The sequence below is a fragment of the Pelodiscus sinensis genome, chromosome 2, assembly GCF_052426305.1.
Source record: "Pelodiscus sinensis isolate ZL-2025 chromosome 2, ASM5242630v1, whole genome shotgun sequence".
Taxonomy (NCBI): Eukaryota; Metazoa; Chordata; order Testudines; family Trionychidae; genus Pelodiscus; species Pelodiscus sinensis.
The window spans coordinates 254563863-254591106 of record NC_143053.1 but is presented as its reverse complement, the minus strand read 5'-3'; the positions used below and the strand labels follow the sequence as shown (position 1 = coordinate 254591106).

The 27244-nt window shown below is 52.9% G+C and overlaps 2 protein-coding genes across 8 annotated transcripts in view; both read right to left on the bottom strand.

Moving 5' to 3' along the window:
• Nucleotides 1–7676, bottom strand: part of LOC102459426 (KRAB domain-containing protein 3-like) — a 39306-nt gene extending 31630 nt beyond the window's left edge. For 4 of the 7 annotated variants that reach the window (XM_089775925.1, XM_089775928.1, XM_089775927.1 and 1 more), the window contains exon 1: nt 7261–7676. In XM_089775925.1, coding sequence (XP_089632051.1) covers nt 7261–7281 — 21 coding nt within the window. In that variant the 5' untranslated portion in view covers nt 7282–7676. The remainder of the gene's footprint in view (nt 1–7260) is intronic. The other 3 variants (XM_089775922.1, XM_089775924.1, XM_089775923.1) reach the window with 3 other exon arrangements.
• Nucleotides 7677–10295: 2619 nt separating this feature from the next.
• On the bottom strand, nt 10296–24369 carry LOC149525465 (uncharacterized). The gene is made up of 4 exons (XM_089775937.1): nt 24158–24369; nt 22226–22346; nt 18564–18656; nt 10296–13177 (listed from the first exon to the last, which is right to left on the bottom strand). Exons 1-4 carry the CDS (start codon nt 24206–24208, stop codon nt 11949–11951), a joined length of 1494 nt encoding a protein of 497 aa, XP_089632063.1. The 5' UTR covers nt 24209–24369; the 3' UTR covers nt 10296–11948.
• Nucleotides 24370–27244: the final 2875 nt, after the last annotated feature.

Below are 27244 nucleotides of genomic sequence, written 5' to 3'. Positions count from 1 at the left end.
GCTAACGAGTTTTAACGCTTCCAAGCATTAACAATTCTAAGCCCTCAGTGCACAGTTCTGTCCTGTTCAGAACTCTTCACGGACATTGAGTAACTCACTTCCGTTCTGAAGGGGTGGAGTGGAGAAAGGAGAAAGGTGACGTTTGTTAAAAGGATAAACATCCAATCAAACCAACAGGGCAAAATGACAAATGGTGTCAAGCCACCCTGAGAGCTTTCTCCAACAGGGTAACAAGGCTTGTGGATGGGGGGAAAGTGGTAGATGTCTTTTCCATCCATGTGTGGAATAAATTTCTGTATGTGCACCAAAGCGTGTGTCAATGTGCACCACCAGTAGAAACAAAACACCTGGCTGTGGGTGCTCTGCTAATCAGCTGAGTAGCACTGGAATCTCTCCTAAGCAGCCGCACAAGCGCCCAGCTTACAGGGAACCCTGACTTTGGTAAGGCGTTTGATACTTTCTCATAAACAATCCGGAGAAATACAACTGAGATGAAGCTACTATCAGGTGGGTGCATAACTGGCTGGAAAGCCATTCCTACAGGGCAGTTATCAGCAGGGGCGGTGCATGAACTATCCAACGGCATGGATAGGAGGGGGAAAGAGCCGGCCAGCAGCCGGTGGGACCAGAGTCCCTGGGCATCCAGAAGGACTGGCATGGAGGGGCCTGGTGCAAGGGTATAGCTCCCTGGCACTCTCTGGCAGTGCCTGGGGAAGCTCTCTCTGCTTTTCCGGTATGTCACTCAGGGAAGGGGGTGGGGCTGACCCTGCACTCCCAGCAAGAAGCGGAGTGAGCTGGCTGGTGGCTCGGATTCTGCAGTTTCCGAATCGGAGTCCTGTTCTCTTAACACTTCGGACAGCACGGGCCACACCTCATCCCTCCCTGACTTTGGAAGCCACTTTGGATTCCTAAACCGTGGGCCACCTGCAGTAGCTACCTTCAGACACCTCCCACTGTGGTTTGTCAAAGCGGTAGTGAAAGCTTTCCTAAAACAAACAGCAGGTGCTGGTGTGTCAGCTGAGATTGCTAAATATGAAAGATATGGCAGCAGGCAAGAGAAACAAAGCAGGAGACATACAATGCTCCCTCAAGGAGTTCAGTCAGAAAGTTAATTAGCTTTTTTTTTTTTTAAACAAGCATCATCAGCACGGAAGTATGTCCTCTGAAATGGTGGCTGAAGCAGGAATGAGCATACGGATGTTTCGCTTGTCTGGTAAGTAAATACCTTGCAATGCTGGCTAGGAAAGTGCCACACGAACACCTGGTCTCACTTTCAGGTGACATTGAAAAGAAGAAGTAGGCAACAGTAACTAGCACAAATGTAAGTAAATATGTTTGTCTGAGCAACTGGCAGAACAAGAAGTAGGACTGAGTGGACTTGTAGGTGCTAAAGTTTTGTACTGTTTTATTTTTGAGTGAAGTTCTGTAGCAAACAAACAAACAAACAAAGCCAGAGCAAGGCCCACCACAGCATCCTCCATCCCAATGCACTCATCTCACCCCCTGAGCCAGGCATCCCCAGCACCGGGAGCGCTTCTTTCTCCCCCCCCCCCCCACAGAGCCAGGCACTGGAGGAACGGGATGACCGGGTAAGGAAATCTTACTTTTAAAGTCGCTGCTCCTGCTGCCCAGCCTCCTCAGCTCACAGCACGTAGAGGGAAGCATCATGTGGCCAGCTCCCGGGTCCCTGCTCAAAGGGTCATGTGGGCCAGAGCAGCGTGCACTCTGCTCCCACTCCGCTCCCACACCCTAGCGTGGCATCTGGCAAGTACCCCCTCCTGCCCCCCATTAGCTACGCCTCTGCCGCACTCCGCACTCCCCTACCCCCCAACTGCGGCAGGGGAAAATTGTCCCCACCGGGCTTCCGACCAAGGGAAACAAGAAATACCGGACATTTCACATGTCCGATATATATATATATATATATATATATATATATTTTAACCGGACGAGGGACCCGAATAACAGACAATCTGGGTGAAAACCAGACACCTGGCAACCCTACTTGCGGTGGTGGGGCAACACGGCTCCATGCGCTGCACCACCTCCTCCCGGCTGGAACTACAAGTGCTGGGAAGCTCTATGTGTGAGGTTCCCTTGCCTGCAGTTCCCATTGGCCGGGAATTGCAACCAGGGCTCGAAAGAAACAAAACATCTGGCACCTTCCCTGCAGGCCACAGTTCCTCTGGGCTCTGCCGCGCAGGACTCTGCATTCTCCTCAGCAGCCCATGCTGACGTCCTAGCCCAGCTGCAATCCTGAGAAATCACATGGGCCTCTGTGGCTGGCTCTAATCCAGAGGTGCTTGTGCACACGTGCGCCGTGCGGACACGGGAGATGCTGCGTTCCTTGCACTGCCCTCCCCCATGCTGCCGGCTGACACATTTCTCCGTGCGGCGAATGCACCTCCAGGGAAGACGTGACGTGGACGTGACATAATTAAGCTCGACACGGTGATATTTTCCAAAGACGTAATTTTGTGAAACCTTTAATTCTCTGTGCTCCTTGGCTCTGCTTCCCGTCCAACATGCGAGAATCGTTCACGGCTCATTCACAGCCTGGCTGTTCGGGTAACATCAATCAAGAGCAAATTAGCCAAGGGCACTGGCATTTTCAGGCACAGGAAGAGACAACCACTTGGCCCTTGTGCAGAGCGTTCACCGAGGGATCTCAAAGCATGGGACACGGATGCTTCGGATTAAGTACGCTTCACACCCCTCTGCCCTGGGAAAGAGGCAAGTCTCATTTTAAACCATCACCCCAGGCTGAAAGACACCCATTGCCAGGGCCAGCACAAAGGCCTGTGCACCCCTTAGATCATGTCCACACTAGGCTGAGGTGCCTTTGGAACAGGTGTTAATTAGCACGTTAAAGGTCTAGTGTAGACAAGATAAGGGAGCCCCCTCCCCCGCTCAATTCACACAGCTGTATCTGCACTTAACCAGCCCGTACATAGCCATAGAACTGGAAGGTCCTCAAGTCCAGTGCCCTGCCCTCATGGCAGGGCCAAGAACCGTCTAGATCATCCCTGACAGGTGTCTGTCCAACCTGCTCTGAAATATCTCCAGAGATGGAGATTCTAAACCCCCCTAGGCAATTTATTCCAGTGTTTAACCACCCTGACAGGTAGGAAGTTTTCCTAATGTCCAATCTAAACCTCCCTTGCTGCAGTTTAAGCCCATTGCTTCTTGTCTTGTCCTCAGAGGCCAGGGAGAACAATTTTTCTCCCTCCTCCTTATTACATCCTTTCAGGTACTTGAAAACTGCTCTCATGTCCCCTCTCAGTCTTCTCTTTTCTAAACTAAACAAGCCCAATTCCTTCAGTCTTCCCTCATAGGTCATTTTTCTAGACCTTTCATCATTCTTCTTGCTCTTCTTTGGACCCTCTCCAATTTCTCCACATCTTTCTTGAAATGTGGTGCCCAGAACTGGACACAATATTCCAACTGAGACCTAACCAGCGCAGAGTAGAGCGGAAGAATGACTTCTCGTGTGTTGCTCACAACACTCCTGTTCATGCCTCCCAGAATCAGGTTTGCTATTTTTGCAAGTGTCACAAATATAACCACGAACAACCAGAGACTTGTTCTGCAATACCAGCCCTGCTGAGATCTGCTCCAGGGTCTCTTCCTGTTGCTGTGGTCTAGGTACCACTTGCATTGCTCAGTAACCACACTGGGGTTACTAAGGTGTGTGGGTTACATATGCACTTTCATTCCCTGTTGCCTGAATGGGATGATGTGACAGACACTCCCCTGCCATGGACATTCAAATGCACAACTCAAAAAGATGCTTTAAGCAAATTATTTCATGTAACCCATTAAGCTTCATGTCACGATCTGTTGGTTCTGTTTATCTTACTTTGATGTGTGTATCATTTGTGTGTGCAAAATTAGACCTATGGCATGGGGAATTCTTTGTGGACTTCAAATGTGCAAATGAGAGACATGGAGGCTGCATCTAGACTGGCCAGTTTTTCCTCAAAAGCAGCTGCTTTTGTGGAAAAACTTGCCAGCTGTCTACACTGGCAGCTTGAACTTCCTACTGCCTGAAATCAGTGCTTCTTGCGGAAATGCTATGCTGCTCCCGTTCAGGCAAAAGCCCTCTTGCGCAAGTGCTTTTGCGCAAGAGAGCCAATGTAGACAATGAGGTATTGTTTTGCACAAAAAAGCCCCGATTGCGAAAACGGCGATCGGGGCTTTCTTGCGCAAAACCGCGTCTAGATTGGCACGGACGCTTTTCCGCAAAAAGTGCTTTTAACGGAAAACTTTTCCGCAAATGCTTTTAACGGAAAACTTTTCCGTTAAAAGCATTTGCGGAAAATCACGCCAGTCTAAACGTAGCCGGAGCGTGTTACCCTGGATGATGTCTTGATGAGCAACTGTTAAACAATCTTTTTTGTCCTTAAGTCTGAGTAGGGGCGGGTAGGGAGTGGCCTCAATTCCTTAACACTGTTTCTCAAACTGTGGTTTTTGACCCCCCGAGGGGTCACAAGCAACATAGAGGGGGGTCGTGGTGTCACAAAGTTTGAGAACCCCTGCCTTAACAAAAGGAATAGGAAAGCAGAGGCCTTGGTCTTTTGGCTGGGCTGCATCTGAAGGAAGGAGCCAAAGACCCCAAGGTGAAGAGACAGCTCTGGTTTGGGGGGGCAGCTGGAAAAGAGGTTTTAGGGCGAGTTTGGGTAAGTTTGTACTGAGGTTTCAGTGTAGAATTAGCCAAGCGTTTTTGTTTCTTTTGATTTATAACCTACTTTGCTCTGCCTGGTCTCACTTATTACCATTTAAATCCTACTGCTTGTACTTAATAAAATCATTTTTATTTTCTATCAAACCCAGTGTACGTAACTGTTACTGGGGGGGTGGGGGTGGGGCTAACCAGAGTGCACATTCCCCCTGTCATTGTTAAGGGAGCCTTACCTAATTCTTTGGGGGTTGATCCCATTTGGGGGTGGTATTCCAGGAAGCTGGGCCCTAAACTGGACTCTCCTGGTGCCTGAAGAGGTTTGGTGTCTGTACTGCTTCTCAGGGGGGGCAGGGAATCTCAGCCAGGGGAGACCAGAGGAGCTGGCCCAGCAGGACCAGGCGGTGAGAAGCCCCAAAGAGTGGGAAGGTGAGTGGCAGTGGCCGTGTCAGCCCTCCAGGAGGCAACCCAAGGGGTCATCCGTGACTGCCACTCTCCCCTGGTCATAGATGATTCCCCCAAACCTTTTTTTAAAAAAATGGTCCCACATAATTTGGCTCTTGAGCGGATGTTTGCTGCGTTGTATTTAGTCGTCCAACAATAAAAAGCCAGAAAGAGAAGTAAGAACGTTAATAGTGTGCAATAGGTTAGTGAAGTGTGTTCCGTTTCTCCCTACAGTGGCTGGACAACATTGAGGTTAATAGCCTATTCCTCCTACCAGCTACTGAAGCTACTGTGCCTTTAGCTCAGGAGGTAAAACTGAGGTTTGAACCTAGGACCTTTGCCACCAAAGCGGACTGGCAACCACCAGAAGGGTTATTACAGTTCTTATTATGGTAGCGCCTACAGCAGGCATGGAGAAACTAGGGCCTAGGGGATGGATGTGGTCCCCAGCTTGCCTGGATCCAGCCCCCAAGACTCAGGGTCCCCCACCCCAGCATTGGGGAACCCACGCCGGTGCTCCAGCCCCCCTCCCCGTCCTCCCATGGGGCTGGAGCACACAAAATCTACTAGCCTGGGTCCCCCTAGTCCAGGGCTGGGGAACCTTTTTCGGGCCGGGGGCTGCTGACCCACAGAAAAATCAGTCAGGTGAGAAGCAAAAATATATCTATATCTATATCTATATCTATATCTATATCTATATATCCCTCTTCACTGACATGGCCCCCGAATGAGAAGCAGAAAGACACTCCCCATATTCCCCTCTCACACCGAAGCCTAGGGGGGCCCAAGCTAGTAGATTTGTGCCCTCCAGCCCCGTGATAGGGCAGCAGTGGAGGGCAGGGGGCCCTGAGTCTTGGGGGCTGGATCCAGGCAAGCATCCGGCCCCTGGGCCTTAGATTCCCCAACCATGCCCTTTGGGAACCACATCAGTGTGTGGGGGTTTTTTGCTTCTCACACGTGCAAGGCCCCCGGCTGACTTTTCTGTGAGTCAGTGGCCCCTGACCCTAAAAAGGTTCCCCAGCCCTAGCCTAGAGAATGAGACCAGAGTCCCACTGCGCTAGGTGCTGTACAAACAGAGGGAAAGCCAGGCCCTGCCCTGAAGAACTTACAGTCTAAACAGACAAGCCATCCAAAGGATGGGGGGAAACAGAGCTGAAGAGCTGTACATGCAGCAGGTTAGAGAGCAGGACAGAACCTGCTCTTTTGAGGAGCAGTCCAGTGCGCTAATCACTAGACAACATTACTTCCCACGGCACAGCAGGGTTTTTCTTTGGATACTGAAAGAACATAGGCAGGTTTTCTCCCATTTTTTTCCTGCCCTTTTTCAGGAGCAGAGGATGATCTCTGGCCAAGAGCCAGGCAAAGCACCCAGCTCCCCACAAAGTGTCATGCTCCTGCACCACCAAGGTGGCTTCGTGGGCTCCTGGAAAAGCAAGAACTGGTGGAAGGCACTTTGGGTTCTTTGCAACACAAAAAGGCAGCTGGGGGAGGCTGCCCCAGGAGGGGGGTTTCGCTCTGAGAACGCAGGCGTGAGGTCCAGGGACAGTGTGGGGGAGCCAGCTGTGTGCCTGATGGACAGGATCCCTATGCAGGCTGGTGGAGTGAGGGTATCTGGTTCCTGGGCAAGGGGCGACCCTGGGTTACTCCACACAGCCCTTGCCAGCCTGCACACGGCTGGGCCAGGCAACCCAAGGAGCGGCTACCTCGCAGCCTCCTGGGATGGGTCCAGCAGGGAGCTTCCTGGCTGGAGCCCGGAGAAAGTGCTGTCACCGGGGCATTGTTAGGCACCGAGACCAGGGGAGAAAGTCTCCCCAATTGCTCTTTGCAGCCCCCCTGGGAGGAGCCCTTGCCCCGGGACACCCACCCGGCTCTGTTCTGCAGAGCCCCCCATACCTGGGGGTGGCATCGAAGCATCGAATCCCAGGCCTGGAGAGAGCTCAGGCGGCATGGAGTCCAGCCCCCTGCCCCAAAGCAGGACCACCCCCAACTAAACCAACCTTGCCCCCCGACAGCCGGGCTGCTGGGAGCCGGCTCTCACTGGCCAGCGCAGCGCCCCAAGTTCTGGCCCAGGTGCCCCCAGAACCGGCGGGGGCCAAACACCCCCGCGCATCGCCCCCCGCAGCCGCCTGGCTCCTTACCTGCGCCTCCCCTTCGGGCATCACGCCCCTGCTGCGGCCGGAGCGCGGCCGGGATGGGCGCGGGGCGCTGCCCCGTCTCTGCCGACGGCAGCAGGGACCGGGGTCTCCGCGGGCAGCGCGGGGCTCGCCAGGCGTGCGGCTCGCTGGGCTCGGTCCTGCCCCTTCCCGGCCGGCCGGCAGGGAGGGAACTACCGCTCCCGGCAGGCTCCCGGCTCCGCCCGGCTCCCCGGCTCCGCCCCGGCCGGGGGACGCGCTGCTGCCTGCCGCCCGGGGCTGCGGGGAGCTGCGCCGCTTTGGCGAGAGCCAGGCATGGAGCTGCTCCGGCCGCGGCCCTGCCCGGTCCCCGGCTCGCTCCTAAAGAGCCAGAGGGGCCCTTTCCCTAAGGCTGGTTTGGGTCGGGCCAATGAGCCACAGAGAAATGGGGGGGGGGGGAGACACAAAAGTGAGAAGACCCCCCCAAAACCCAGCACCTCACTGATGTGACCCAGACTGAGAAGCAGCCAGTCCCCAGGTTCCCCTCCCACCCACACAGGGGTTTACAGGGGCCCCAGGCGAGTAGATTTTTGTGGGGCTCCCCAGATTCCCCAAAAAGGGTTCAATGTGGGGAGGGGCTCCCAGGAAGTAGGCTTGGGGAGTAGGGTCTGGACAGGAAGGTGGGTGTGGGAGCAGGGTGGCTCTACAGGGTCTGGGTGGGAAGGGGGGTGCAGGAGGGAAGTGGGGGTGTGGGCGGAAGTGATTATAAAATTAGCACTGAAGGATGGCACGAAAGCACCAATTACATGGATTAAGAACTGGCATGCTACAGAGCTCAAAAAGTAGTTGTCAATAGCAAACGATCATCCCCATTGAATGGGAGTGTTTCTAAGGGTTCTGTAGGGCTGTTTCCCAAATGGCACTAGGCAGAACCCCGGGGTTCTGGAAAGTGAAAATAAGGGTTCTGCAAGAAAATTCTATTACAATCACATTTTATTATTTAAAATAATAATTCATAGTTCAGCATTTATTAATTTTATTGAAAACCATTTTCATTTGTGTTTGCCATGATAAGCATCCCTGTGTAATGCCGGCTTAGCCAGAGAGTGGGGACAGTGATGACACTACTACTTTTTCAGCTCCATATTTAAGATTGTTATTAGGGGTTCTGCAAAATTATTTCAAGTTTAAAAGGATTCTGTGGCCAAATAAAATTGGGAAACACTACTGTAGGGACTGACACTAGGCTAAGTGCTGTTTAACATGTTCATCAGTGACCTGGACATAGGTATACAATCACTTGCTGATCATATGTGTGGGTGACACAATAATTAGCACAGCGCAGAAAACTGCTAAGGGCAGGGCAGTCATAGAGCAATCTGGATTGTTTGGCAAGAAGGGTCCATTCCTACACCGTGCATTTTAATACAGACACACCCAAGGGAATGCAGCCCCACCCCTACAGAATGGGGGACTTCCCCTAGAAAGCAGTGAGTCTGGAAGGGATTTAGGGCCATAATGGACAAGCTTTTCTTTACGCAGCGCATAGTCACCCGCGGAACTCCTTGCCAGTGGATGTTGTGAAGACCAGGACTTTAACATGGTTCAAAAAAGAGCTAGCTAAATTCATGGAGGTTAGGTCCATCAATGGCTATTAGCCAGGATGGGTAGGAATGGTGTCCCTAGCCTTTGTCAGAGGCTAGAAATAGCTGACAGAAGAGGGATCAGTTGATTGCCTGTTCTGTTCACTCCCTTTGGGGCATCTGGCATTGGCCACTGTTGGCAGACAGGATACTGGGCTAGATGGACCTTTGGTCTGACCCAGTATGGCCATTCTTATGTAACTCAATGTGAACTCCTGGTGGGATATTGTGGCAGAAAAGGGCCAGCATGATCCTTTGTAATATAAACAGGGAAGCAGGGAGGTGACTTTACCTCTGTATACAGCTTGGGAAGATCAATACTAGACTATTGCATCCACATTTTTAAAAGGAGGGTGTAGAAAACAGCCACAAAAAGGATTCAGGGGCTGAGGAAAGTGCCTTACAAGAGAAACATAGAGCTCCATTTGTTGAGCACATCCAAAAGAAAATTGAGAAGTGACTTGACCACAATACAGAAGTGCTGTCTTTGGGAGAAAATGCCAGGCATTAACGAGCTCTTTCATCTAGTGATGAAAGGCACAAGAACCAAGGGCTGGAAGCTGAAATCAGACAACGGCAAGCTAGAAATAAGGCACATGTTTCTAACCAGGAGAGTGAATAACCATTGGAACAAACGACCAGCGGAAACCGTGGATTCTCCCATCTCTTGATCAAGACTGGCTACATTTCCAGAAGACACTTTAGTCCAGTGTTTCCCAAATGGTGCTCCACAGAACCCCAGGGTTCCGCAAAGTGAAAGTAAGGGTTCCGCGAGGAGCCGGCCTGCAGACACCGGCTCCTTCTCTGGTTCCCTGGACAGCTTTCAAACACCTCCCTCTCCCCCGGCACTGCCATTCTGCATTTCTAAAGGGAACCTAACAGCACCGAAAAAATGTGATTTTTGTTTTAAAATGTGTAATTAAATGTTGATCTAATGACCTTGTTCAGCATTTGTTATTATTAACCTTACTGATTGGTGGTCTACTTTTTCAGCTCCATATATAAGACTTATTAGGAGTTCCTCGAAATTCTTTCACGTTTAAAAGGGTTCCATAGCCAAATAAAATTGCTTTAGTCCAACTGAATGGGCTGTGCTAGACAGGAGGTGAGCCAAGCTGATCTAATGCAGCGACTTTCAAAATTTATTTCTCATGACCCCATTGAAGAAAATTGTTGATGCCTATGACCCAACAGAATTTGACTCGAGTGTGGGCTACAGAGAGGGCCTGAGGATGAGAATTTTGCAGCATAGGAAGGGGCTCCAGGTTTGAGGGGGATAGGAGGGGCTTGTTCCCACCCAATGGGAGGGTGGAGCTGGTGCTCAGGGGCAGTTAGGGTTGCTAGCTGCCTGATATTGAACTAGACAGTCTGGTATTTGTGCCTTCTGTCCAGTAAAGAAATTGAGACAAAAAATTTGGGGGGGGGAGGGGGAAGAGAACACAGTATTTTTGGTGAAAATCTAGCAACCCTAGGGGCAGTGCACAGAGCCCTGGGTGCTCTTCCCCCCTCCCCCCAAGCAGCTGGCCCATTCTGGAGCACAGCACAGCCTACAGTACCAGGCCAAGAGCTCCCTTAGCACCCCCACTGCTCACCTGATCCCACTGCAGCAATGAGACCCAGTGCCCGACCTTCCATGACCCAGTACTGGGTTGTGACCCAGAGCTTGAAAACCACTGATCTAATGGTTCTATATCTATTAAACTATGGCACTGTGTCATGGCTTTCACCTACATATACCACTGTCACCAGGGCTTTATGGGGGGTTCACAGGAAGGGCAAGATCCCGCTATAATGGTTCAAATACATTAACGAAACGTAGGGGCAGAGAGACTCTGGCTGCCGGGACCCTCTGAGGGAATGGAGGTGCAGCTCTTTCACCTTCTGAGGTGGAGAGTGTGTCTAGTGCCGTGGTCACCAACCAGTAGATCGCGATCTACCGGTAGATCTCAGGGGCTCTAAGAGTAGCTCTTGAGCCCTCTCTGAACTGCGCGCCTGCACAGTACATTTACATTAGATTTCCTCATTTGAGGAGCAGCTACTCACTGAGCAACAACACAGATGAGTGTGAGCTGGGAGGTCTGAAACACCCCAGCCAGCTGACTGTGGCTTTCAGCTGAAAGAGGCTGCCCCGTGCTCCAGCTGATTGGCAGCTTCTCCTCTGCGCCTGCCCATGTGGAGCTTGGTGCACCCTGGCTGAGCACCATGGCCAGCTGGCTAGGCAGCCATTTCTCTTCCCTCCAGCCCGGCTGCCCTGCACTCAGCCCAGGGAGGCTGCGTCAGGCTCCAGCTGTGCTGGAGCAAGCTTCCCGGGCTGAGCGTAGGACAGCCGGGCTGGAGGGAAGAGAAGCAGCTTCCTGGCCAGCTGGCCATGGCGCTCAGCCAGGGTGCAGCAAGCTCCACGTGGGCAGGCACAGAGAGGAAGCCGCCCGATCAGCTAGAGCGCAGTTCACCCTTCTCCGGGCTGAAGGCCACAGCCAGCTGGCCAGGCAGCTTCTCCTCTGCGCCAGCCCATGTGGAGCGTGGTGCACCCTCGCCGAGCTTCAAGGAAGGGGCGGGGCGGTAGATCTTGGCTTGGTCTGTCATTTAAAAAAGTGATCTTGGGTGTAAAGGTTGGAGACCACTGATCTAGTGTTTCTCCCCTTCTGGTCCCCGCCCGGAGCTGTGAAGAGATGATGTCTCCAGGGGTGGCTTCTCTGGGTGAAAGCAGTGTCCACTGGGTGGAAATATACAATGAGGAGGGAGTCCAAGGGCAGGATGGCACAGTGTTGAGTATGGGCTAATCCAGTGTTTCTCACTTTTTTTATAAAGTACCCCTTTTAAAAAAAATTAAGTACCCCCAGTACAAACAGTTTTCAGACTTTTTTTTCTACCATTGCAACACGTTTGTTTAAACAACTTAATCGCAGCAGAGCGAGTGATAATTTTGGGGTGTAAAAAGTACAAAAATAATAAAGTGCTGTAAAAGTAACAAAAATTCAGTCTTCTCCAAATTTCAGTTGTGTGGTCGTAGCCCTCAGACTTGAGTGCCCCTAAGGGTACTCGTACCACTGGCTGAGAAACACTAGACAAGCTCTACGTCCGGGCCCTTTGGTGGATTCGCTGGTGTTTGGTGAGGGAATCTTTCCGCCGAAAGCGCTTCCCGCACTCCAAGCAGGCGAAGGGCCGCTCGTCCGTGTGGATCCGGAGGTGAGACACCATCTGCTGCTTCTGCCGGAAGCATTTCCCACACTCCGGGCAGGCATACGGCTTCTCGTCCGTGTGGATTCTCTGGTGTCTCTTCATCTTCTGCTTCTCCCTGAAGCGGAGCGGGCACTCGGGGCAGGGGAAGGGTTTCTCGTCGGTGTGGATTTTCTGGTGTATCATCATCTCCTGTCTGCGCCGGAAGCTTTTCCCACAGACAGGACAGGTGTAGGGCCTCTCCCCGGTGTGGATCCGGTGGTGCGGCACCAGCTGCTGCCGCTGGCTGAAGCGCTTCCCGCAGTCGGCGCACTGGTAGGGCTTCTCCCTGGCGTGCACTCGCCGGTGTGCCTGGAAGTCCTGCTGGTGAGCAAAGACGGCCTTGCACTTGGAGCAAGAGAAGATCCTCCCTTTGGCCTGTTTCCCCTCAGGGCCTCCCTCTCTTCTGTGTATTTTCTCGTGGACCCTGAGTGCCTGCTTCCAGCGGAAACTCTTGGCGCACTGTGGGCAGGAGTAGGGCCGCTCCCCGGTGTGGATCCGGCAATGGGACACCAGCTGCTGCTTCTGCCGGAAGCTCTTGCCGCAGGTGGTGCAGGGGTACGGCCGCTCCCCTCGGTGCATCTTCTGGTGGGTGCAGAGGTTGGCGGTCTGGCTGAACCGCTTCCCGCAGTGAGTGCACAGGTAGGGCTTCTCCCCCGTGTGGATCCTCTGGTGCCTCCTCAGGTCCTGCCGGAGCCGGAAGCACTTCCCACACACTGGACACCGGTTTGGATCCTTTATCTTGTGGGTCCGGCGCTCGTGCCTGCTGAGGCCCGTCTGTCCCATGAAGCTGCATTCACAGATGAGGCACGTGAACATGCTTGGTCTCATCATCTGGTTCTCCTGCACCAGAAGTCTCAGCGGTTCCTTGTCTTCCCTTTCACATTCCTTTGGGGGATCAGGCTCACTCCCTGCCGAGATCCCCTGCAGCCTCAGGGACTTGTCCTGAGCAGGAAGGAAACTGCCGGAGTCTGCACTCTGGAAAACTCTCTCGTCCGACCTACTCGGTAAAGTCTTTTGTGGCTTCAGGTTCTCGGGATCTTTCGCCTGCTGCTGCTCCTCAGCTCGGCTCAGGCCTGTGCCATCTGCAGAAGAGAAGCCAGGCGTGACATGCTGACAAAGTCACCACTCCTCCACAGTGGGGGGGGGGGGGGCGTTTCTAGATCAGACTCATCTCCCCCGCCAAGACATGGGACACCCCAACAAAGGTCAGTTGGGCGCCAGTTGCTGAACACAATTGATATTAAGGACACAGGGAAATCTCAGGTCACAAGACGGAGAGGAGAAGTTAAAGAATCTGCTCTGTTCTGGCCCAGCCCCCCACTGCAGTCCTGAGTCCCAGACCCATGCCTGGCCCTGGCCCCATTCCTGGCCCTGGTTCTGGTCCCACACCCACCCTCCGCTGCAGCCCCAATCTCAGTCCCCTTACCCCGTCCGCCACCCCTTCCACCTCCTCCCAGGAGCCACAGCCCTGACTCGGGGAGCGGGGGGGAGGGGAGGAGAAGCAGCTAGGGACAAGGGAGGGTGTGATGCTAAAAAGTTTGGGGACCACTGTCCTCGGGTATTTAAGGACCCTTAGGGTTTATCTTTGAGAAGTCTGGAGGGAGGGTGAGCACCCAGAGGGCTGGAGAAAGACAAACCTAGCACCTAATTTTTAGAAGCGGGGAAAGGAGGGCCTGGGAACTATAAAGGGTGAGCTTAACTTCAATATCCAGAAAGTTAGTGGAACAAATTTACAACCAGTTAGTTTGTTCACCCTTAGAGGATAATATGTAAGCAGGCCTGCCAACGAAGGGGGGAAAACCAAGGGGACCACTGCCCTGGGGCTCAAAGTTCCCTCTAATCTTTTGCCATCCATGTGCCGATTTTTTTTGGTCCATATATGGAATAAATTTTATGTGCACTAAGGCAGGGGTTCCCAAACTTGTTGGCATGGGGACCAGTAAATCCATTCATGAACTTTTGGAGGACGGGTAATGTTCATTTGCATATTCATTAATCAAATGATGAATATTCAAATAAGTTGTTTCTGGTCCTCCCAAAACCCCCAGTGCCAGCTTTAGCAAAGCTTTTGATATGGACACCCACCATATTCTTGCCAGCAAGTTAAGGAATATGGTTTGGATAAATGGGCTGTAAGACAGACAAAGCTGGTTAAACCAGGGTTTCCCAAACTTTTTACTTTAGTTGGAACCCTTCCCCCCCCCCCCCCCAATACTGCTTTTTGCAGCCCAAAAATATAAACACATAAAAAACAAACTGAGAAAATACCAGACATAACATGTCTGGTATTTTCTCAGTAGGTAAGTTGTATTACTAGAAGTATCAGTTTGTAGTTTCGAACTGCCTGGCTGGTAAATGTGTTCAGGCTGCATGAGTGTGTCTGCCAGCCAGACAGTTCGCAACTACTCGAGGGGTGTGTGTGTCGGGGGGGGGGGACGGGGGGGGGGGACAGGACAAAAGAATTCCCCGGGCTGGACTAACTGATGCTTTGTGCGGGGGGAGGTGGGGAACAGGGGCAGCGTCCCAAGATCTACATATGGCTGGGTCAGTCCCACTCCCCGCAGGCCGATTCATTCTTCCCCCTGCTCCCCCCGCTGTGCCTCTGGCCAGACCCACTTCCCCCAACCCCGTCCCGGGCAGCCAGGTCCCCCCAGCTTCTCCTCCCAATCTCCCTTGGCCAGCCCCACTGCCCACATCCAGCCCTCCTTCCAGTGGCTGCTTCTTCACCCCCCCAATCTTCCCCGGCCAGCTCCCTGCCCCCAACCTCACCCCCCCCCCCCCGGCAGCCCTGCTTCCACTGGCCCCCCCCAATCTCCCCAGCCTGCCCCAATTCCCCTGTCCAGTGCTGCTTCCGGTGGCCGGCTCTCCCCTCCTCCTCACCCCAGAATCCCCTGGCACCTGCACCTTCCCTTAGCCCTGCACCCTCCTGGTGCCTCCCCCTTCCCTTACTGCCCCTGCCCCCTTTGTCCTCTTTCCCTGATACCCACCCCCTCAGCACTCTCTGCCCCATCCCCTCCTGCCCCTCTGTGCCCTCACACATGACTTGCTCCATCCCCACCTCTCTCATGCCCACCCCTTCTTTCAAGCCTTCTCCCAGCACCTCCTCCTCCAGCCCCCAATGCCCTTCCCCTCTCCTCTCCTAGCATCACCCTGTCCCCCCTCCCACCGACACCTCCCCCCTTTCCCTCATTGTCTGCACTTGGCCCCCTGGCATTTGTCTCTCTCTCCTGCACCATGTCCCTTGGTGCCTCCCCCTCCCACCACCCAAGCCCCTTCTCCTTCCACTCCTCCCCCTCCGCGCAAACCCGCCACCGCTGCCACTGCTGCCTCCTCGCCTCTGCCCAAGCCCGTTCCCTACCTTCTGCCTTCCACATTGCGGAGCTGGAAGCCGCTGGGGCCAGCGTGGCCCCGCCACGTGCCTCCGAAGCCTTAAAATCCTGGGCCGTGACGTCATGTCACACCCGGGCGTCCTCCCCACCCACGTGCAACGCCGCACATGGGCAGCAGCAGGCGGTGAGGAGGAGCCGCATGCGGCGGGGACGCTCTGGGGGCGGGGTGGGAAGACGCGTGGGGGACCTGCGCCAGGCAGAGCCGGGGAAGAGACCCAGCTCCACATATCGGTGGAGCAAGGCTCCCAGCTCTGTAACTTGCCGGCACTTCCAGGTTCAGGGGCACGGGGCCCGAATTGGCCTAAGGCCGGCTCTGCCGGCAGCCACCAAGCATGCTGAGCCCTGGTATTTTTTCCCCACAGCCCGGTACCAGGCCCATAATTTAGGAAATGCTGCACTAAGCCATATGCAAATGTGCACCACCACTAGAAACAGAAAACCTAGCTGTTTTCTACTAATCAGCTGGCCCACATTTCAATTTCTCCTGAGCGACCACACAGCTTACAGGGAACACTGCTCAGGGCCCAGCAATTCAAAAGGACCTGGGATCCCAGCCGCTGCTGGTACTCACAACTTGGGCACTTTTAAATCCCCACCGGAGCCCTCCCGACGGTGTGCTCTGGGCAGCACTGAAGGGCTGGTGAGGGGAGTCTAGGAGCTTGGGTCCTTTCCGCTCAAGGCCTTGTGCCTTCTGGGAATACAGAGTTGCCCCAACCACCTTGCCCTGGTCTGAATGTAAACATCCAATATGGTTTGTCAAGAACAAATCACAGCAAACCCATCTTAGTTCCTTCTTTGGCAGGATAGTGGATAGCAGGGAAGCACTCGATAGGATAGCCCTGATGCGAGTAAGGCTTTTGACACAGTCCCACATGACACTCATACAAAAACTAGGGAAACACTGTACAGATGAAATGACCATAAGATGGATTGCATAACGGGTTGCTAAACTGAACACAAAGGCTATAGCTACACGATAGTAGAAAGTCAATTTAAGCTACATAACTCCAGCTATGTGAGTAATGTAGCTAGAGTCAACTTATCTTAGGCTGAGTTACCACAAGGTCTACACTATGCAGGATGGACGAGAGAAACTCGCCTATCGACTTCCCTTACTCTTCTCATTCAGGGTAGGTAGTGAGGTTGATAGGAGAGTGATCTGCAGTCTACCGGGCAGATCTTCACTAGACCTGCTAAATCAATTGCTGATGGATCGATCTCAGAGCATCGATCCGGGCTGTAGTATAGATGTAACCAAAGAATGGTTATCAATCATTCGCTATTGAAGTGGGAGGGTATAGTAAGTGAGGCTCATAGGGGGCTGTTCAGGGTTGGTATTATTCTGTAGTTTTATTCAGTGACTTGGATGGAGTACTAAATTTGCAGATGAAGTCAGGTGGGGTGGGGTCGCAAGCACTTTGGACGACAGGATTAGAATACAAAATGATCTTGCTAAATTGAAGAACTGGTCTGAAAGCAGTGAGACAGCATCAGCAAAGAAGTGTGAAGCACTACACTGAGGAAAACAAATCAAATGCACAAATACAAAATGACAAACACTTGGCTAGGTAGCACGACTGCAGAACATGGAGGTGAGATCCATCAATGGCTATTAGCCAGGATGGGTAGGAATGGTGTCCCTAGCCTCTGTTTCTCTGGAAGTAGGAGACAGGGGAGGGATCACGTGAGGATTACCTGTTGGGATCTCTCCCTCTGGGACATCTGGTATGGGCCACTGTCGGCAGACAAGACACTGGGCTAGATGGATCTTTGGTCTGACCCAGTGTGGCCGTTCTTCTGTAACAGTGTCTTGTGGCTATTTGGGATCACAAATTGAATAGGATCCAACAATAGGACAGTTAAAAAAAAAGCCTAGTAGCATTATGGGGTATAAGAACAAGAGGGTCTCATGTAAGACATGGGAGGTCATTGTTCTACTCTACTCAGCACTAATGAGGTCTCAGTTCGAGTGCTGTGGCCAGTTCTGGGTGCTGCACTTAAGGAAAAAGGTGGCCAAACTGGGGAGGGCCCAGAGCAGAGCCACACAAATGACCAAAAGATTTAGAAACCCTGCACTCGGAGGTTTAGAAACCGTGCCCTCTGAGGAAAGGTTTAAAGAACTGAAGGTGTTTAATCTAGAGAAGAGGAGTCTGAGGGGAGATATGAAAACAGTCTTCAGATATGGCTAGAGTTGTCACAGAGGGTGGTGACCAATTATGCTCCATGTCCCCCGGGATTGGACAAGAAGTCTTTATATGGCAGCAAGGGAAGTTTAGGTTGTTTGGGAGGGATATGCCGTGTTAGTCTATAGCTGCAAAAACAACGAGGAGTCCCGTGGAACCAGAGAGACTAAGGCTAGCTAAGCACTAGAACAGGCGATGGAGGAAGGCTGTGAAGTCCCAGTCCCTGCTGGTTTCTGAACAGGGTGGACAAATACTGGCTGTTAGGGATTGTCTAGATGCCCCTGGTCTTGCTTTAGTGCGGGGGGAGGAGGGCAGGTGGACTGGATAATCTGAGTTCTTTTGAGCCCTACATTGCTATGCTCCTAAGGCTTTTGGCTCCTCCAGGGTAATTGCTTTGAGAGAGGAACGGGAAGGGCTGCAGGTTTGTGGAGAACCTGGGTGTCGAGACAAGAGATGAAACTCAGTGGAGTGGCACCAGCAGGGAGTTGGACCACAGTGGTTTGGTTTAACCTTTAGGACAGGACGGAAAAGGCAGCCATTTTAAGGGACTCTGAGGCATGCGGGAAACGACAAAGCCAGCAACCAGGAAGGCCTATTTGGGAGTGGATGTGGGGACAGTCTGACACTGTAGAATTGGTTGGGAATCTGAGCTGGAGCAAGATTTCTACCCAAGCCCCAATTAATCCTGGCTCAACATTTGGGCCAGGAGCCAACCAGCTGGTGGAGGGAGTAAGCTGGGCATGTGTGTTTGTGGGTTTGACACTGTCAGAACAGACCTGCCTCAGAAAGCGGAGCGAGAGAGAGACACAGAGGTGCAGCAGCCTGTGATGGGCGCTTGTCTCCAGCTCTGGGATCGAGAGAGCAGGTCTGAGGCGGTTTAGATTATAACGACTCACCACGCAAGGCTCTTTCCTCCTGCCGATCGATGACCCAAGGCTCTTCCCCGCGTTCCATCCGGGCTAACATGTCAGGCTTGGGGCCCGCACAGCCTGTTTGTGGGGATGTAGATCAGAGGAGGTCATGGTTTGGGATACCAACACGGGATGCCTGTTACAAAGCCATGTGAATGGTTTGACACCAGTTCCCTCCCTTTGCTAGTGGCACCAAGAATTAATGGATTTAAAGCATAGAAATCAACAGATTCCCCCTTCCATCATCCAGCTGTTCTTTAGAAATGCATGCACCAGACTTTACAGTATGATCCCAATTATGTCCCTCCTTTGCTTCTAAATTGATTTAAAAAAAAATAATCAAACTTTCCGTTTACAGCCCATGCCTCCACTGTAAGTTTGAGGCCCATCCTCTGAATGATGGGCTTGCAAGAAGCTGTGGCAGCAGCTGGCGTGGTGCCTGTAGCTTGAAACTGTTACACCTTTGTATGCCACCTTTAAGTTTCCAACACCTTTGTCTCTCTGCAGGGGAGGCAGCCATCTTGCTATCACACAATTGCTGCAGATGGTTATAGAGAAGAGGCACACACTTTGCTCAGAGACTTTTACTTTTCTTCTTTCTTGTTGCTGTTTTCCTTTCATCTCAACTACCCATAATTTTGGATTAAAGCAATATAGTTGCTTTGTGTGGACACGTGAGAGCTGGAAATAGAAAACAGGAACAAAGATGTTCAGGGTTTTTTTAAACCCTCTTTAGGGATTTATTGCAACATTTCCCAGCAATCTAGGAAACGCATGAGTGGATGTGGGCTGCACCCTGGTGTGTCTACACAGCAGGGCTTAACTCGAAATAAGCTACACAAATTGAGCTACATCAAGGCTACGTCTAGACTGCAAGCCTCTTTTGAAAGAAGCTTTTTCAAAAGACACAATCAGTATTTTCGAAAAAGCAAGCTGCTTTTTCGAAAGAGAGCACCCAGACAATCTGGATGCTCTCTTTCGAAAAAAAAGTTTGTAACATAGCGCCTTTTTTCGAAAGAGCACTTTCAAAAAAAGGCGTTATTCCTCGTGAAATGAGGAGTACCGCCATCGAAAGAAAAACCATGTTTTTTTTATTTAATTTTGAAAGAACACGGCTGTAGTCTAGACTCAGGTGAAGTTTTCAAAAAAGGCTACTTTTTTCGAAAAACCCTGCAGTCTAGACACAGCCCACTTATGTATCTTACTTCGAAATAGCTTATTTCGAAATAGGGAGCATCTACACAGCACTTATTTCGAAACAGAGCACTCTTCCTCTGAGTTCCCGTATTCCTCATGGTATGAAGATACGGGGAGTCAGAATAAGAGGTCCTCCAGCTTGACACTATTTCGAAATAACTGCCTGCTGCATAGACACAGACAGAGGGTATGTCTACACTAGAAAGTTAGTTCGAACTAACGGACGTTAGTTCGAACTAACTTTCCTATGCGCTACACTAGCGCTCCGCTAGTTCGAATTTGAATCGAACTAGCGGAGCGCTTAGTTCGAACTAGGTAAACCTCATTTTACGAGGACTAACGCCTAGTTCGAACTAGCTAGTTCGAACTAAGGGCTGTGTAGCCCTTTAGTTCGAACTAGTGGGAGGCTAGCCCTCCCCAGGTTTCCCTGGTGGCCACTCTGGCCAACACCAGGGAAACTCTATGCCCCCCTCCCGGCCCCGGACCCCTTAAAGGGGCACGGGCTGGCTACGGTGCCCGTGCCAGGTGCAAGCCTGCCAGCACCCAGCTAGCAGACCCTGCATCTGGCACGGCACAGAGCCACCCACCCGATGCCCCCCAGCCCACCCCCTCTTGCCGGGACCAGGCTGGCGGCTCCCGGGAGCTTGCCCTGGACCGCAAGAGGCGGGCACCTTCCTGGGCTAGTGCGGACATCGTGGACCTCGTCCACGATCTCCGCACTAGGCACAGGAAAGTGGCTGTCTAGGGCAGGAGAGCTGCCAGCCTGGCCACCCAGGACCAGGTGTGCATGAAAATCAAGGGGGTCCACTGAGACCCCCGACACTGAGCCCTGAGCTTACAATGGCCGTCCTGGGTCAGACCAAAGGTCCATCTAGCCCAGTAGCCTGTCTGCCAATAGCGGCCAACCCTAGGGACCCTGGAGGGGATGGACTGAAGACAATGACCAAGCCATTTGTCTCGTGCCATCCCTCTCCAGCCTTCCACAAACTTTGGGCAGGGACACCACTCCTACCCTCTGGCTAATAGGACTCCATGGACCCAACCTCCATCACTTTATCTCACTTCCCTTTAAACTCTGTTCTAGTTCTAGCCTTCACAGCCTCCTGCAGCAAGGAGTTCCACAGGTTAACTATTTGCTTTGTCAACAACAACAACAACTTTCTCTTACTAGTTTCAAGCCTGCTACCCATTCCTTTCCTTTGGTGTCCTCTAGTCCTTCTTGATGGGAACTCAGGAAGAACTTTTCTGAATGCACCCTCTCCACCCAACCCCTGCTTTTAGAGACCTCTATCCTGTCCCCCCTCCATCTCCTCTTTTCTAAGCTGAACAGTCCCAGTCTCTGTAGCCTTTCTTCATCTGGGACCTGTTCCCAACCCCTGATCATGTTAGTTGCCCTCCCCTCTCCCAGCCTTTCTCTTCCCCTCTCCCACCTCCTTTTCCCAGTGTCCCCCAGTTTTTTTCAATAAAGACAGAGTCAATGTTGGAAGAAACGTTATCTTTATTTTGTACATCAATAAGAAGAGGGGCTAGGGAAGGGTAAGTGGAAGGAGGTGAGGGAGGAATGGGGTACGAGCCCCCGATGGGGAGGACTGGGCTGGCTCTGCGGGCTTCTGGGGGTGGAAGCTCTCCTGCAGCCCCCCAATTACTCCCTCTCCCCAGATGGCAGCCTGCGGCAAGTGCAGCCGGGCTGATGGCCGAGTGGTGTGATGTGCCCAGTGTGGGCACTCAGGGCACTCCAAGCCAGAACTTCTTTGGAAGCGGGGCACCCCTTAGAACTGTGTGTCCGGGGTGGGGGTCGGGACCCTTTAAGCGCAGCCCTCGGCTAGCCTGAGACAGCAGCTCCATGCTCTAAGTCCTCCTTTTATGCCCTGCCGGCACTGCTTCCGGCCATCCTTAAGCCCTGTTCAGAGTCCACTCAATGTGGACTTACTAGTTCGAACTAGCAAAACGCTAGTTCGAACTAGTTTTTAGTTCTAGACGCGTTAGTTCGAACTAGCTTAGTTCGAATTAACTAATTCGAACTAAGTTAGTTCGAACTAGCGCTGTAGTGTAGACGTACCCTAAGTTATTTCAGAATAGCGCTAGTTATTTTGAAGTAGCGTTACAGTGTAGACATACCCTTAAAGTGCATGGATGAATTTTGCAAAGCTCAAAGGGTACATCTAGACTGCATTGCTATTTTGGGATACTGGAAGTATCCCGAAATAGCATCAGTGCATCTTTAAACACTCCCACTATTTCCCAAAATAGCAGGTGCACTCTTCTGGCGTTCCTGTAACCCTTGGGTAAGGGATTTGTCAGAAGAGTGCTTCATTTTGAAATGGGCTGTCTACACAGCGCCAACTTTCAAAGTAAGCTCTTTTGACTTAGACTCGGAATAAGCTATGCAATTTGTGAAAGAAGGGTGCTGTCTAGACACAACCATACAGTATAAGAAAATGGACCCTTACCCAGGGAAATGAGATTGTCATAATGCTCCTTCATCACATTCCGGTAGAGCTTCTTCTGCCATTCTTCCAGCATCTCCCACTCCTCCTGGGAGAAATAAACAGCAATGTCCTCGAATGTCACCTGGAACCAGAATTGCAAGCATCATCAGCACCTTCTCTGCAGCCATCTCAAAGTAAGCACCAAAGTGGAAACAACACGTAGGCATCCTGGCTCCCAGACCACGGCTGTGACCACTACATTACAGCAGGCCATTATTCTGAGAGCTTGAGAAAGTGTAACCCTCACCCATGGAGAGGCACTCAGACCGCTTACAGAGAGAAGAAGGAGTGTGCTCTACAGCCCTAGCGGAGAGCCAGCTGGCTTTTAGCTTTGAACCATATTGCTTTTACAATATGCTCTCTCTTCTCCCCAGTGAGACTGGAGCCCTGAAACGCTAGGCACGATCCAGACAATCCCTACACTAGGGATGTTAATCTCGTTTGATCAGTCATTGCTTAACCGATTAAGCAGGATCCTAGGGGCAGGTCCAGACTTGGGTGCAGGCCACGGGCACTGGAACTAAGGGTTTGGCAAGGCTGCTGGCAGAACAGCCAGACCCCTAGGCAAGGTGTGTGTGTGGGGGGGGGGGGCAGGTCTGGGCCCCCAGAAGGGCAGGAACTCAGGTGGAAGGGGTGGAGCAGAAGACTGACAGAGTATATACATGGCCATGGAGGACAGCTTCAGTTGCCCCTGTGGCCCAGCACTGCTGGCCCGGAGAAGGAGGCAGGGACTCACATGTGCTCCACCTGAAGGTGAGAGGGGGCATAGTTCTATCTGCCACCTGAGGCCTCCCCCGCCCCCGCTCTCCATCCCCCAGCTGCTCCCCCAGCCAACAGCAGCACAACATTCCAGGGGCTGAAGGACTCAGAGGGGGGTGGAGGGTAATGCAGCCACAAGTAGCTTTTTTGCCACTTCAAAGTGCAGCTTTTTCCTGCCAGCTGTGCAGCCTGTGGGCTCTCCATCTCCCAGCTGCCCTCCTCCCCTGCAGTGCACAGCTACAGCCAGACAACACAACGTGTTCTGTGTAAGCTCTCCCCACCCCATGGCTGCTTTCCCACTTTCTTCCAGCCGGCTGTGCACCTGCCCCATGCCCCTCTGAAGCCTTCCGGCCTATATTTGTGCTGCTCACTGCCTCCTGCTGGCTCTCCTGAGGCTGCAGCCTACAGGTGAGCCTCTCTGCTCTTCTGCCCCCCACAGCCTTCTCTGGAGAGAGACTGCCCCCCCATAGAGCAGCCACCCCCGGCACAGGAAAAGGGGGTGCTGGACTACCCGGCCATGGGGGGAGGTGCTGGACTGCCTGGCTGTGGGGGCCCCATGTTGTTGGGAGGAGCTGTGCCAGGGCACCGTATGTTTCGTTGCAAATCCACCTCAGGCCCTGACACCCAAAAACCAACTGGCCAATAACTTGTTCTGTGTAAGCAAAGGGCCCGGCTTTGCTCCCACTGTTGCCAATAGAGAGTTCCATTGTTTCAGTAGGAGCCCAGATTCTGGGGACTGAAACGAAGAAGATTCACTTAAACCGCCCCTTCCCCAGCCAACGCTCTCCGAGCAAGGCCCTTGGCTGTGTCAACATGCAGCCCTTCATGCCTGCTCCTTAGCAGACTATTTCCTATGGAAAGTGGCTGATGGGGACCAGTCAGGTTCTGACGGGTCCACTGTCACTTTCCAGCAGGATGCTCCGACAGACAGCTCCTTACAAGGAGATCCGTCAGGCAGCTGTGCGGAGAAAAATGGAATCTGTCTGTTAATAAATGAAGACTGGGTTAGGTGGGATTCAGTGGTCCACATTCAGACCCGGCTTGGCACAGGGTAACTGACAGATGAGGTGACACCCGCTCAGAATACGGCCTGTTGTCTCATCCCCCCCAGCATATTTATTTCCTGTTTCCTACCTGCTGCATGGTCCCGGCGGGCTTTTCCTCTTCAGCTTCTCCTTCCTGCATGGTGTCGCTCCGATCCTCGCTGCTGCAATGGCCAGATAATTCTCCCTGGAGTCTGAGGCACTCGCCAGCGAGTGCTGGCTGCTGTAATCCTGCGTCTCAGGCAGAACCAGGCGTTGCTTCCGTCCCAGCCCTGCGACTGTAACCTGATAAGGGAAGTAGAGCAAGCCAGAAAGTGATCTTACTCCCAGAAGTCCACGGGGCAGATCTAGGATGTTTCAAAGACCGGAAAAGGCCCTTTATTACAACAGAAGAGCAATTGGCGTTCAGGCGTATATGACAGTGGCTCTCAGCTAGGGGTGCATGTACCTTTGGGGTATGCAGAGGTCTTCCCGGGGGTACCGCAACGCCTCTAGATATTTGCCTAGGTTTACAACGGGCTAGAATAAAATGCCCTCGTGAAGTCAGCACAAACTAACACGTCACACCGGCAATGACTTGTTTATACAGCTCTCTATACTAGTCACTGAAAAATAATATTTAATTGCCACTTGATTTTTTTTTGTAATTACATGGTAAAAAGGAGGACGGAAGCATTTTTTTCTGGTCACAGCATACAGCGAGCCTTCCGAGTTCCTCGGATTTTGTAAGCAGACGTTTTACATGAGGCGAAACATGGGAACACACGAGACACACCAGCCTTTTGAAAGTAGCGTGGAAGGGCTGCGAGCTGCTGGGGGTAGAAATCAGGTCCCTCTGCAGCCAGCGAGACAGGGCAAGGGGTTTGAGAGCTGCCAGGGGAGCAGGTCCAAAGATTCACACCTGGCTGCAGCCGTGCAGCCAACAGGGAGAGCTCACAGGGGAGGGGGAGCTGGAGCTGGGAATCGTGCAAGCAGATGACTCGTGTTAGAGACCAGGAAGGTGAGACAATATCTTTTACTGGGCCACCTTCTGCTGGGGAGAGAGACAAGCCTTCCTGACAGCATGAGCTCAGGTGACACAGTGTGAGCCCTGCATGCAGAAGAAGAGGGGGGAGAGGGTGTGTATGGGACAGTCATGAACAGTCTTTGCATTCAGCCCTGCAACACAGCCTGTGGCATACCCCTGTGCTTAGGAGCAATGGGCACATCCGCTGGAGCTTTGAAGAGTTAGGGCCCCCATTTCTCCCCCACCCTTTTAAAGAGGTATGACACCTGCTCCTCCTGGAGCGGTGGGCACAGCCTGGCCCTTAAAGTTACACTGAATTAGGAACTAGCCGGCATGGGCTGGTGACGAGCTCATACTCATCTCAGCAGTGTTTCTATGAGGCACACGGTCCCTTAGGAACACCACATCTTGGCATTTCCAAAAATCACAAGGATTGTTCTAGCCAGAACCCTGTTGTTTATGGGAAGAAGTCATACCTGAAAGGGGAAGTGGAAAACACATAAAACCCCTGCCAGCTCTTTGGCAAGGTCACAGTTACAAGGTACAGTAAACTTCTAATAATCCGGCACCTTTAGGATCCAGGGGGTGCCAGATTATCAAATATGCCGGATTATCAGAAGGGGGGGCTATGAGGGGCCTGGGGTGATGCTACCCCAGACCCCTCATAGCCTTCCCCTCTTCTGATAGTCTGGCTCTGCCCCAGGCGTCCCCGAGTTAGCCGCTGCTGAAACTGAACAGCAGCTGTCTCTAGGAAGCCTGGGGAGAGCTGCTCTGCCCCGGGCTTCCCGGAATCAGCCGCTGGTCAGTTTCAGCAGCAGCTGAAACGGGGAAGCCGGGCGCAGAGCAGCTCCAATTGTCCGGCTGCCGCAGCACTTCCAGGTTTCTGATGGTGCCGGACCATCAGGAGTGCCGGAGCACTGGATGCCAGATCAATGGAGTTTTACTGTACCTGTGCAATGGTCTCTAGATCAGACAACTAGCTGATGGTCTGTAGCCCGTTGTGGGGGCTCACAGAGGGGTTCCTCCCCCTCCAGATCAGTGGGCGACCCCTCCACCCACATCCACAGTGTCCCTGTGAGTCCTAGGCCCCAGGTCAACAGTCCATTCGGGCCAGCGCTTGGGTCCCAAGCCTTAACTCAGGTTGGAGCAGCAAGCAAATAAAACGTCTCTCACCCAGCTTCTGGGCAGGTTAGCCAGTAATTAAGCAATCTCTGGTCCAGCTTTGGGGCAAGGCAGACAGCAGGGCCAGATTAAGGTGGGGGAGGCGTTAGCTGGGCAGCTGCCCAGGGCACCAACCTATGGGGGGCACCTGATGGCAGCTGTAAGGGGCACCGTGCACCTGGCACCCCTTAGAGCTGCAATCAGGCACTGCATTCCCAATTGCAGCTGTAAGGTGCGCAGGCAGTAGGCAAGTCAGCAGTCTCTGGCCCAGCCTTGGCGCAGGGCAGGGCAGCAGGCAAAGCTACCAGATCTTCACAAGTAAGTACTGGCAACAGAGGAGGTCTCCTTGTTCTGGAGGAGGTCTGGCAGCTCTCCTGAAAGGAGACTGAGGGGGAGGCTGCCACCCCCTAGGTGGGTGGCAGGAGGGGCACAGGCCCACCCCAAGGCCCTAACCCCAGCAGGGCAAGCCACTGCTGGGCCAGTGGGGATCTGTACCATTGCACACTGGCCTCTAGCTGAGCTTCCCCTACATTGGGACCTGCTTTCCTCAGGCCACTCATCTCCCCCTCCATGGATACCTGGGTCTCCAACAGGCCCACACCCAGTCACCAGCCTCTGGCAGGTGTAGGGGTCTGGGCCAATCTTCAGCTTCCAGCAAACACAGGGGCTCAGACCAGTCTTCAGCCTCCAGCTGGCACAGGTGCCCCTAGCTAGCATCTGTCTCCAGTGCTGGCTGGCTCCTCACTGCTCTCCTGGGCAGGCCTTTTATAGTCCTGGTCCTGCCTCCCGACTTCCTGTCAGGTGAGGGGGCGGGGCCAGGCTCACAGAGAGGTTCCTCCTACCCCACTGTCCCATTAACACCTGGGGGGTGAGGAGGTGGGAGAGTTGACTGAAGCTTTTCTTGTGGGTCAGTAGGGGTAGGGCTGCTCTTTATGTGGGCTCTGTGCACTGGGTGCAAGTGGAGGGCTGCTGGTGCCGGATGAGGTGGGCCAATGCCTTCTCCCACAGACT

Excerpts from the sequence above, each read along its gene's own strand:
- LOC149525465 (XM_089775937.1), bottom strand. The coding sequence starts at position 24,208 with ATGCAGGAAGGAGAAGCTGAAGAGGAAAAGCCCGCCGGGACCATGCAG. Across the intron at positions 18,657-22,225 it reads TGACAATCTCATTTCCCTGG|GCTGTGCGGGCCCCAAGCCT; the intron begins GTAAGGGTCCAT and ends CCCCACAAACAG. Across the intron at positions 13,178-18,563 it reads GGAGGAAAGAGCCTTGCGTG|ATGGCACAGGCCTGAGCCGA; the intron begins GTGAGTCGTTAT and ends TCTCTTCTGCAG.